The 12,554-nt window shown below is 43.3% G+C and overlaps 1 protein-coding gene across 1 annotated transcript in view; it reads right to left on the reverse strand.

Annotated features, from left to right (window-relative positions):
• DOCK4 (dedicator of cytokinesis 4) overlaps nt 1–12,554 on the reverse strand; it is a 321,839-nt gene that overhangs the window by 80,127 nt on the left and 229,158 nt on the right. Inside the window, exons 33-34 of the mRNA XM_040411036.1 lie at nt 11,598–11,683; nt 1,130–1,225 (exon numbers count right to left, since the gene is read on the reverse strand). Coding sequence (XP_040266970.1) covers nt 1,130–1,225; nt 11,598–11,683 — 182 coding nt within the window. The remainder of the gene's footprint in view (nt 1–1,129; nt 1,226–11,597; nt 11,684–12,554) is intronic.

Raw genomic sequence — 12,554 nt, forward strand, 5'->3', positions numbered from 1 at the left:
CTTACCTATATGAATAAAGCAAATGGACAACTGGGGATGTCTGATGCTGAATAGTGTAACTGTCATTTCAGGTGACTTTCCATAATATGCCGTCATGTGTCTACATGATCAATAGCATTAATTTTGTCCATTACATCATTTATATCCTACATTTATTAGCTGTTTTTCCCTTCAGTAGGCTCCATATCTGTCAATTTCCCCTGCGCTCAGCTGCTATGATGTCTCATATACACTGCACACACTCAATGAAGAGGAAATCCTGCTCCCCTGTGTATCTGTAGTACACCCTCAGCAGTAATGGAGATTATACACCAGTATTCAGCATTGCAATGATTCATGTACTAGTGTGAAACAACAGGACACTTGGAAACAGAAGCATCTGTGTGTGTCTGTTCCTCTTTCTTTAGGTACCCCCTCCTTCTCCACCCCCTTCAATAGACTTCTATGGGCAGTAGCTGTAACTAGATCTCTCAGTGTGCTGATAATCTGTCTTCATCTCTGGCTCAATGAAGACTAAAGTAATCAGTAAATTGATAGTGAGCGATCACTGCAAGGACAATATGGTAAAGGAAAGGAGCCTGTTAAGCAGAGGAAGAGTAATTTTTTTCTGTAATAAGATATATTACAAACTTCTTATCCCCATTTATACTTTTTATGGAAAAAAATAAAAGACTGTTACTTTAACACACTTCAATGTGGACTAAAATCATGGAATCTTTGTAATATGTGTGTTCTCAGAGTTGAGATTTGGGAACAGGGCCAAACTGTTTGATTGTTTTATGGAAATGTTCAAACTGAAAAAAAATAAAAATATACAAAACCACTTCAGGCCATGCCACAGTGTATGAACCTAGTGCTAGTGTGCCATGTAGTTGTTAAATAAGGAATTAAGATGCTGATACTCCATATCTCACACCAGTATGTTGATTCCACTCTTGGTAAGGTACTTCTTACTAATAATTTGCTTTTTCAAAGAGCAGAACTCTGTTTAATTAGGCTGACTGGGCTCACTGGAAGTGACAATTCTAGAAAGGAAGACTCCATAAAACAGAATGCACAATCACAGGGTATATCACCTTGGAACAAAAGAATGAGATTTGAATCAATTGGGGGTCAATCCTTCTCTTACCTGTAGTCCAGCAACCGTTCCATGAGTCTGGTAACTGTGGCGATTAAGGATACTCCACTTTCTCTCCATGTTTCCCGCTCAATTTTCTTTAATAAACTGCAAAAATTATAATTTTGGTTACAAAAGATTCACTCCTTTTTGTATCTTACATCTACCGATTCAAGTATAGTTATTATTAACTTCATAAACTAGATAGACAATACCTTTAAGATCATGCACATCTCATCAGAAATGGATACTGCTGATATAGTAGACTTTTGCAACAACACTTAAAGCAGTTATCCGGGAAATAATATTGATCCAGTGCCTTGAAAAAGTATTCATACCATTGAACTTTTCCAATTTTTTTTACATGGCACCCGCAAACTTAAATGTATTTTATTAGGATTTTATGTGACAGGCCAACACAAAGTAGTAAGTATGTGTGAAGTTAAAAGAAAAAGACACATGGTTTTCAAAATAGTTAATATATAAAAATCTGAAAACTGTACTTGTTGGTCTATCAAATAAAATTCCAATAAAATAGTTTGTGGGTGTAACATAAAAAAATTTGGACAAGTTTGAGGGGTATGAATACTATTTCAAGGAACTGTGTCACATCAGCAGGGGGCAGAGTCCTGGCACCCCTGCCGATCAGCTGTATCATGATGCTCTTCTTATAACTCTACACTGTGCTGTCCCTCTATTATTTCTCCTAGAAGTTTATAAATAAATGAAAAATGAGTTAACATTCTACTTGTCAAAAGAGCAGCGCCCAACAAAGTCTTGTACTGTCAGCACTGACTGGATGGGGACAGATACACTCGAACTGGTAACACTTAGTTGTCAATTTATTCATAAATTTATAGTCGGAATGAAAGATGAATAGCACAGCGTACATGTAGAAAAGATGCTCCAGAATTGTTATATTATGGGGAAAACAATCATTTAAAGCAGATGTGTCAAGAATGCCGACAGGTCTACTTTAACTGAATTCAGTGGGAACTACAGAGGCCTAAGGGTGATAAGAGCACACTAAGGTTTCTGCGACAAATATCTAAATTGGAGCCATTATCAATATTGTTGGGGGCCATCTTCCAGTCCCCTACCTATATGAATGAAAGTAATGTACATTAATCTATGTCAACCAGCTAGCGAAATAAACCAAGCTGATAAACAATGATGGCCTACCCCAACGTGCCCCCTTTTGGCTCAGACTTCAACACAAGTTCACTGGTGAAAATATCTTACCTAGGATAAGGCCCAAACAAAGGAATTCTAATCCAGGAAGCATTGATAAAAATAACGCTCAGATTATTCACAAAATTAAATATGCCATAAAAGGAAAGAGAGCTATATATATATATATATATATATATATATATATATATATATATATATATATATACACACACACAAACAGTATTTTTTAATATTTACCCCAAAAACTAAAAAAAATAATAAAACATGAACACGTTTAGTAGGCATAGAGAAATCCTTTTAATCCCTCATCCGAGAAACACTTAGGAAGTTCATCTGATTAAATAAAACACAAGTTACTGTAGCAGAATTTGTATTAACAATTACATTTTTAGGCTACTTTCACACTTGCGTTAGGAGCGGATCCGTCTGGTGTCTGCACAGACGGATCCGCTCCTATAATGCAAAAGATGGTATCCGTTCAGAACGGATCCGTTTGCATAACCATGAACAAAAAAAAATCCGTTTTGACTTTACATTGAAAGTCAATGGGGGATGGATCCGTTTGAAAATTGAGCCATACTGTGTCAACTTCAAACGGATCCGTCCCCATTGACTTACATTGTAAGTCTGGACGGATCCGTTTGCCTCCGCACGGCTAGGCGGACACCCGAACGCTGCAAGCTGCGTTCAGGTGTCCGCCTGCTGAGCGGAGCGGAGGCTGAACGGAGCCAGACTGATGCATTCTGAGCAGATCCGCATCCACTCAGAATGCATTAGGGCTGGACGGATCCGTTCGGGGCCGCTTGTGAGGGCCTTTAAACGGAACTCACAAGCGGAGCCCCGAACGCTAGTGTGAAAGTAGCCTTAGCTGTCTTTCTTAAGGGTCTCCACCCTTCCATATGCTTTCTTCACATCCAGTAATCCTGAAAAGTGATCATCTGACATCATTCAGATCCCTTTGATGCTGGATTTAGGGCTACATTTTACTGTATTGTAAAATATAACATAAATGACAACTTGGGCTACTGACTGTATATACAGATGGCTCATTTAATTTCATTTGCTGACTGTATTTTATACATTACATATACCAACCTTTTATTTATTGAAGAGTTGGGTAGTGACATCTCTTTAGCAGACTACCACTCTCAGCAAACACACAAACTAAAACTTGAGGGCACATCTAGTTGCCAACATAATGTAAGCACAGCAAGTCATGCGTACACTCTGTCTATGTGCAGTATCTATGGCTTTAATCACACGAGTAATTACAATGCATCCTTTACAGTTCAATCTATATCCCAACAGACTGTATTCAATGTACTGATCAATAAGTGTGGGTCTTAGATTTGCTCCACATAATGACACGACACATTGCCTTCCAGCACAGTTAACTTGAACTTGATCAATATCTAATCCACTGAAATGTCCATGTTCCAGTCTCATAGTAGACACAAGCAACAGCCTCAAAAGATGTTCAGTACTTACAATGTAACTAAAATTAAATTTATTATGAGCAAATATAAAAAATGCACAAACAGTCTATAAAGCAGTAATATAGAAAATGACAGAACTTGACTATTCAGGTAAGACTGTAAGCAGGGGCCCTTATTCTAGCTTTCCTGTGAAGTATCTGTTGCCACCTATGAGTATATTTCTTTACATTTCAATAAAGGAATCCCCAATTCTGAGATATTTTATACAAGAATGACTTATAGAACTCCCACTGATGTAGATTTAGAGGGGTATTCCCATCTCTGACAATATCGCTAGAATATGCTCCCATTGTCTGATAGGTGTGGGTTTCAGAGGTGGGACACGCACCTATCTTGAAAAATGGAGCCTTGAACATCACTGGCTTGGCCATTTTCCTGTTGGCCCTATAGAAATGAATGGGAGTGGTGGCCATAAAAGCGCGGTGTGCCCTCCGTGACTTTCAAGGCTCCATTTATGAGATAGGTGTGGGTCCCACCTCTGGCTAGCGATATGCCCAACATTTATATAAACATCTTAGATAAACCATTTTAATAAGAGAAACTGTTAAGCCGTGGGTGTGGAATCAATGTGCCAAAAACGGATTTGACTTAGGGCTAAGCCTAATGGTGTTATCCTGGCAGCTCCCTGGTTTTCACCCTTTAACCTCTATACAGGGATCTGGACTGCATGGAATGCAACAACCCACTACCTCTTGGAGTAATATCCGATTCGTAATACTGAAGGGACAGGAAAAACTCATAGTCAGTAACAGGTCAAAGATGCTCCTCCCCGTTGACTTCCTGAGACAGTACAGCACCGAGGCCTACTTCGGAGTAGTCTGTACTATAAACTCCCTTTTGAAGTCGGGCATCACCAAAACAGGGGACCCGCACAGGGCCGACTTCAAAGTGGAGAAAGCCTCTTCCGCCTGATCATCCCAGCGAACGATCATTGACTTGTGTCCCTTGAAGAGTCCAGTCAAGGGTTCGGCTAGAGTAGCAAAGTGGGGAACAAACCTCATGTAATAGCCCACTATTCCCAGGAATGACTTTATTTGCCTAGTGGTGACAGGTCTGGGCAAATTCCGTATCGCCTCTATTTTGTTCACTTGGGGTTTAATGACTCTGCGCCCAAGGACATACCCCAGGTACTTAGTCTCCTCTAACCCTATCGCGTATTTTTTGGGGTTAGCGGTTAGGCCAGCTCTCCGAAGGGAGTCCACTACAGCCTGCACTTTGGGTAGGTGACTTTCCCAGTCGGTACTGTGGGTGACAATATCGTCTAGGCAAGCCGAAGTGTACCGACGATATGAACGAAGCACGATGTCCATTAGTCTCTGAAAAGTGGCGGGGTCGCCATGCAGACCAAAGGGTAAGACCTTATATTGATACAGCCCCTCAAGCGTGATGAATGCAGTTTTCTCTTTGGCAGCCACCTGCCAGTACCCTTTCGTGAGGTCCAAAACAGAAAAATACCGGGATTGTCCTAGCCTCTTGATGAGCTCATGGGGCATGGGATACGCATCGAATTTAACCTCGTTAAGTTTTCGAAAGTCGTTAAAAAACCGCAATGTCCCGTCTGGCTTAGGTATTAATACTATAGGACTGGCCCACTCACTTTTTGACTCCACAATGACTTCTAGCTGCAACATGAGCTGCCCCTCCTCCAAAACGGCTTGACGCCGAGCCTCGGGTACCCGGTATGGTTTTAATCGGACTTTTGCCTGAGGCTCAGTGACAATGTCATGCTGGATTATGGAAGTGCGTCCAGGGAGGTCCGAGAACACATCCGTGTTCCGACTAACGAACTCCCTGGCCTCCTGAGTCTGTTTATAGGAAAGGCTGTCAGCAATTTTTACAGTGGCAGCGGCCTCTCTTGCATCAGACTGGTGTACAGGTTTCCCTATCTTTCCATGGTTTGAGTAAATTCACATAGTAAACCTGCTCCGACTTTCGCCTCCCTGGCTGGTGTACCTTGTATTTTACATCTCCAATTTTCTCGAGTACCTCGTAGGGCCCATGCCACCTAGCCAGGAACTAACTGTCCACGGTCGGCACCAGAACCAAAACCCGATAACCCGGGTTAAAGATCCCCCGACTCTGGGCTCGCTGAGCTGCCTGCATATGCTCCCTAACAAGAGGCAACACTGTCTCTATCCAATCTTGCATCTGGGTAACGTACTCAATGACACTTTTATGTGGAGTGGGTTGTTGTTCCCATGCCTCTTTGGCCACGTCCAAGAGACCGCGAGGGTGTCTGCCATAAAGCAGTTCGAAGGGCGAGAACGCAGTAGAGGCCTGGGGTACCTCTCGCACTGCAAACATGAGATGGGGCAGAAGGAGGTCCCAGTCCTTCCCATCTTTAGCCACCACCCTTTTCAACGTATTTTTTTATGTTTGGTTAAACCTTTCTACCAGACCGTTCGTTTGCGGAAGGTAAACGGACGTCCATAGCCGTTTTATCTGCAGCAACTTACAAAATTCTCTCATCACCTTGGACATAAAAGGGGTCCATTGGTCGGTCAGAACCTCTTTAGGTAGTCCTACTCGGGAAAACATCTCCATTAATTCCTTAGCTAGGAGTTTGGCCGAGGTATGTCACAGTGGCACCGCCTCCGGGTACAGAGTGGTGTAGTTCAGAATGACTAAAATGTGTTGATGCCCTCTGGCGGACTTCGGTAATGGGCCTATGAGGTCTATAGCTATTCGGTCAAACGGTACTTCGATATTCGGGAGAGGTACTAGGGGACTACGGAAATGTGGCTGGGGGCTAGTTATCTGGCAGGTCGGACAAGACTTACAAAACTCTTCCACTTCTTTGAATATGCAGAGCCAGTAAAACTGCTGAAGAATATGATCCTGAGTTTTCTGCAGCCCCAGGTGATCCCCGAGAACGTGTTGGTGGGCTAGATCTAACACAAGCTTGCGATAAGCCTTGGGGACCACCAACTGTTCAATAGGCTCACCCCGCAGTTGGTTTATCCAATACAACATATCCTGATGAACCACAAAACGGGGAAACACCGACACTGCCTCAGGTTGTTGTGGTTCACCATCTACTATTGACACATTTTCCCAGGCGCGGTATAGGGTTAGGTCCCAACGTTGGGCTGTACCAAAATTATCCCCGGAGACATTGAGGTCTGCCAATTCAGGACCTGGCGGCAAGTCCTCCACGTCTCCCACCATCACACTTAGCATGGTTGTCTCCCCCTCTTCCATCGAAGTGGCGGTCACCGCTATCGCTGGTCTCAGGTTCCCAGGGTTCTGGTCTTCCCTCTGAGCCAGGCCATTCTGCTAGGGTTACCCCTGTCTCATGGGTATCAGTCACTCCCATAGCAGGCCACAGTGCCAGGAAGCCCGGGAAGTCTCTTCCTATTATGAGTTCATAATGTAGATTTGTGGAGACAGACACCTCGTGGGTCCATCTACCGGCCACCGTAGTTAGAGACACCAGCAAGGTGGGGTAGTCTTTTAAGTCACTGTGGATGCACAAAACCCCGACTTTCCGGCCAGTATACTAAGGGGACCGCACCAGGGTAGCCCTTACTAGGGTCACCAGACTCCCTGAGTCCAGCAGAGCCTCCGCCGGAGTGTCTCCCACTTCCAACTGGCACAAATGATCTAGAGACTCTGGGGTACCTGTTGCACACAGCCTCCTGGCATATAGCGACTGACGGTAGCCATAGCTAGTGTCCATGGGCCCAACCCGATGGAGACAGTCATGGCCTTACATGGCCAGGCTCCTGACATCGCCGGCAGACTATCGGAGCCAGGTCTGCCATGGGTACATCCAGGGCGGGTTTTATCGGCTCAAATCTCCGGGATATTTCCAGGGTTTGCTGAGCCCCCTCCCGACAGAACCCTCCTTTAGATTCCTGGTAAGTTCACAGCGTTCCACCAGGTCCACCATCTCAAGGGCATTGCCAGGAGACACCTGACCGATCCAGTGCTGGAGAGGGTATGGCAAAGCCCTCAAGAACATGTTGGCTAACATACGATCCAGCATAGCAGTGGGACTCAGCACGTCAGGCTGTAGCCATTTTTGCAAGAGGTGAAGTAAGTTATAATACTGGGGTCTTGCAGGCTCAGCCGAGTTGAACCCCCACTGATGCACCCACTGGGCTCGGACCAACACATTCATCCCCACCCTTGCCAGAATCTCACCCTTGACTTTCTGGTAGTTGGCCACTTGATCGTCCAGCAAGTCGAAATACACCCGCTGGGAATCGGATGCCAGGAACGGAGCGACGACCTCAGCCCACTGGTCATGGGGTAGCTTTTCCCTGATGGCCACTTTCTCATACATCGCCAGGTAGGTTTCGATGTCGTCTGCAGGGGTCATCTCAGGAATCGCGGCACGGACTGCTTTCCGGTCATCGTGGACGCTCAAGGTTGTTCCTGCTGTCTGCAAAGCCATCACGTGTTTTATCAGAAACTGATTAGTCTCCTGCTGCTGCTTATTAGCCTCGCATTGCTGCAAATTTGTCTCTCCCTGCTGCAGATTAGCCTCCATGAAGGCCTTCACAACAGCCTCCATTTTGTCGTGGTGCACTGGTTGTAATACAGCTGATTTAATGTACGACATACAACCATGCCTGAAAAATGCAGAAACAAACAAAAAAAAAAGACGTTCACGCCAGCCTCACTGCTCATGCACGCATCCTCCACCAATTGTGGGGTTTCGCTCTGGGAGATAGGATTAGCGGATGCAGTATAGAGGCAACAACAAGTTCTTTGGATCAAACAGTTCAGTGTTTTATTCACACTTTAGGCAAGTGACAAAATAAGCAGTCATAATCAAACAAAAAGTCACCTTGCGGTATTTGTGTTAATTCACACCATGCAGCAATTCTGCCTCAGAGTCCTTGCTGATAGCAGCACCAACCTATTTTCAGGCCAAACAGGTAGCGAGCCTTCATCCAGACACACGGCTCCCAGATCCCAACACAGAGACCTCGCTTATGAGCCCAGCTGCCTATTTAAGGAAAGCCAGGTGCTGCCAAAACCCGGACCAGCACTTAAAATCAAGTCCAGTATTTGACCTCACCTGGCTGTAAATCAGCCCAGCAGCACATGCTGGAAGAATAATACCTGACTTGCCAAACAAAACCTCTCACTGTGTCATATATATATATATATATTATATATATATATATATATATATATATATATATATATACACACACACACATACATATACATATATACACACACACACACACATATCTACATACACACCATATTTTTCGAACAATAATTTTTTTCCCTTCCCCACCCCCCCAAACAACAGGGGGAAAATGGCAGTGCATCTTATAGAGTAAATGGTAATAACCATTTCATTAATGGAAATGGTCATCAGCATGCAGTAGGTGTGGGGAGTGGTGAGGGAAGCAATGCCCTGGCTTTACTCACCCACTCCCTGTTCTTCTCTCGGCACCTCACTGCATGTGTCCTGGCTGCATACAGCATCAGGACGAAGTGCACGTAGGCGCGCTCTATAACCTGATACTGTGCGACATCAGGTCACAGTGCAGCACAGGCCTGTAGAAGACCAGTGAGAGGTGAGGGTCAGCGTGGTCCGGAGCAGTAGAGGTAAGTCCATTTAGCTTCTTTTTTTTGGGGATACAGAGGTCTGATGAAGCTTAGGGTTCCGATGTGAGGGGGGAATGGGGGTCTGACATGAGACACAAGAAATGGAATGGGGGTCTGATCTGAGGACGAATGGGGGGTATGATGGGTGTCTGATCTGATGTCTAAAGAGGAATGGGGATATGATGGGGATCTTATCTGAGGTCTTATGGAACTTGGGCATCTGATCTGAGGTCTGATGGAGCTTGGGAGTCTGATCTGAGGTCTGGGGGTGAAGGGGGGGGGGGTCTGATGGGGGTCTTAACTGATGTCTGAGGAGGAATGGCCTCAATGGTTTGTATGTTACCAAACTATGATTTAAATTCTGTGGACTTGAAGGTAAGTAGTTGGTTATTTTTGTCATAGTTTTGGTGGGCCTGTTGGAGATTTCTTAAATGCTTTGATACTCATTAACACTGCTATTTGCAGGACAATCCTAGGTATGCAAGACACCACAGTAACATGGGAATTCAAGTGAATATGAAACACAGGGGCTGACAAAGAATTTTAAAACAGAGAGCACCCTTTACACGCTTTTTTTATTCAGTAAGTTTACAGTGTGCGCAAGCTGCTATGCTCATTCTCCGACAAGTCACAGGACAGTACTGAGGTGGTTGACTGAGATAGATGTCCTCCACAGAGGTGCTTCTCCTGAGATAGATGTCCTCCACAGAGGTGCTTCTCCTGAGATAGATGTCCTCCACAGAGGTGCTTCTCCTCTCTGTTCAGTGTTTACTAACCTTTCAACAATGATGGTCTAACCACAATGTATGTATTTACTTCAAACAACTAGGTAAACAGATACATTTTGGTTTCTCAATCTGGTTATCATCTTTGTTGTGCTTTTAACTACTAGTAGAAGAAAAAAAAAATCTAGAACAAAATTATTGGATGCTTTTTTCAGATCCACTATGTGGATGATAAACTAACATACATGTAGAACATGTGATATATAGAGATTTATACATATAGTAGTCAATGCAGTTGTAAACCGCATGTCTCCACTTGGCCACAACGCACTTTAATACTTTAGATTTATCATCAGACATGTCACAAGTAACCCCAATGATTATTACAATTACAAATATTTATTTTAATTGCAGCAGTCATGATGAAACATTTTTTTCCCACAGTAATTGGACTAGCTTAGGCAGAAGTAACCTGAATTGTGCTCTGTGCTACTTTCATGGAAACCTTCATTCACTCAAATAACACAAATTCATGGCCAGGGAAGTGTCTACTGTATATTAGAAAAACGCCAGGCCATGGAGAATGCCTCTGAAGTTATTCTCAGGTTCAGATAACGTTCCATGCTGTAGATCAGTGAATATCAAACTTTAAAGCACTTGCAACTTATGTCACCAACTTCCTTCAAAGACAAGGTCTTTCTTCCTCCTGTACTACAATTTGTCACAGGTGGCAGCTGCATTCAGTTTGCCAGTGCCAGCTGCTGCCCACATAACAAAAATATATGTTTTCCGAAATAGACCTCAAAAGATGTACTAGCTCCGTCGGATTTATCCTGAAACGGCCTTTCATACTGCTACAAATCATGGCAAATAAAGATCTTATGGTACATTTTCTACCTGGGTATAAAACCGCATCCTCTGCAAAACAATGTCTACAGTAATACATGATCAGAATGGTGCACAAATATATTAGTAGAGCCTATTGAACTGAGGTCAAATATTCAAGGTATTTCATTAAACAGAGATTATGCCCAAGGACTTGGTGTCTGTATTAAAGTACATGCAAAGCAGGTAGATGAAAGCAAACACAAGCAGATGCCTACACAGGAATAGTATACTTGTCCATATGCTGGCACAAACAATCCTGGGACAACAAGGATTATAATATCTATATATACACACATGCAGCACTAAAAACAACAAATAATTAGTAAGATACACACACACACAAGCTCCACTGATGACAAATAGCATTTTTCTTGGCTATTTAAACCAACACATCTAATGAAGCATCTGCTGGTACCTTATTTTTTATACCTTCTCTAGAAAACCTTATAAACTCCAACTCACCTCCCACACACAGTCATACAGTAGCTTCCTTCTTTCAGTAATGAACCACTACTGTCCTCGGCAGATGGCACATATATGTCAAAGTACTAAATACTGAACAATCATAAATCCAATTAAAATATAATGCTGAATGTTACTTACATACTGTTGAAGAGCTCCCGGTATGTTTCGTCACCTCTTCCTTCCGACATCAGGCTATCCAGCTTATCAATTAGCTTTGCTTCAACCTCAAAGACAAACATAAAAGGTGCTTTGTTTTACTTTGCCAGGAATCCTCCAGGGCTTAGTGCACGCTGTGTGCTCTGCTCAGCAAAATTCTGCATCCAGTTGTCATAGGTCATATTGTCCCCCGTGTTAACCTGTCACCATTCCCTCAGAGCGTTCTCAGGACTAATCGTCATGGAGCAAAGTGACTTTACAAGCTGAGTAGCATGAGCTGATGCTGACGCTAAGGCAGCTAGCTATATATGGATCCTAATAAAAAGGAGTGCAGCCAACACTAGATTGCCTTTTCCTGCAGGGCTTCATCTCATGCACTGCGTCTTTCAGCACATTCATATTCTTCATATGCCAATGTTTTGCTAATAATTGATGACCTTGGCACGTTGTGAGTTAACGTAACCTGCAATATCAGTGTCTTACACTTCAGGAACAACTCCTCGGATTTGATATCGGAAAGGGAAGCTATCCCCAAAAGTAAAAACATATCGAAAGTTTGCTTCTAATTGCATAGAACATTTGCAGGCGAGCATTAGGAGAAATGTCTTCTACAAGCCGCTGTTACAGTTATCCAATAGCAAACACGGATGGTCTGGACCAGCTGCAGTGCAGAGTTCAAAATTCAGGTACTGACTTCTTAGACTGGGTTTTGAGACTTGGCTAGGCGCCATATTTAGTACAATATGGAGTGTGACCCATCTAGGAAGAAGCTGCTGGGATTCTGAGCTTTACGCTGCATTAAGACATCCTCTTAACACTGTATTTATTAATGGTGCAATTTATTCAGGGAATAGGAGCCAAGTTAAATATATAGCTGCTCCAATTTTCAAATAAAAAATTTGTGAAATAAATATATAGCTGCCCTGACATATGACACAA

The sequence above is a fragment of the Bufo bufo genome, chromosome 1 (genome assembly GCF_905171765.1).
Source record: "Bufo bufo chromosome 1, aBufBuf1.1, whole genome shotgun sequence".
Taxonomy (NCBI): domain Eukaryota; kingdom Metazoa; phylum Chordata; class Amphibia; order Anura; family Bufonidae; genus Bufo; species Bufo bufo.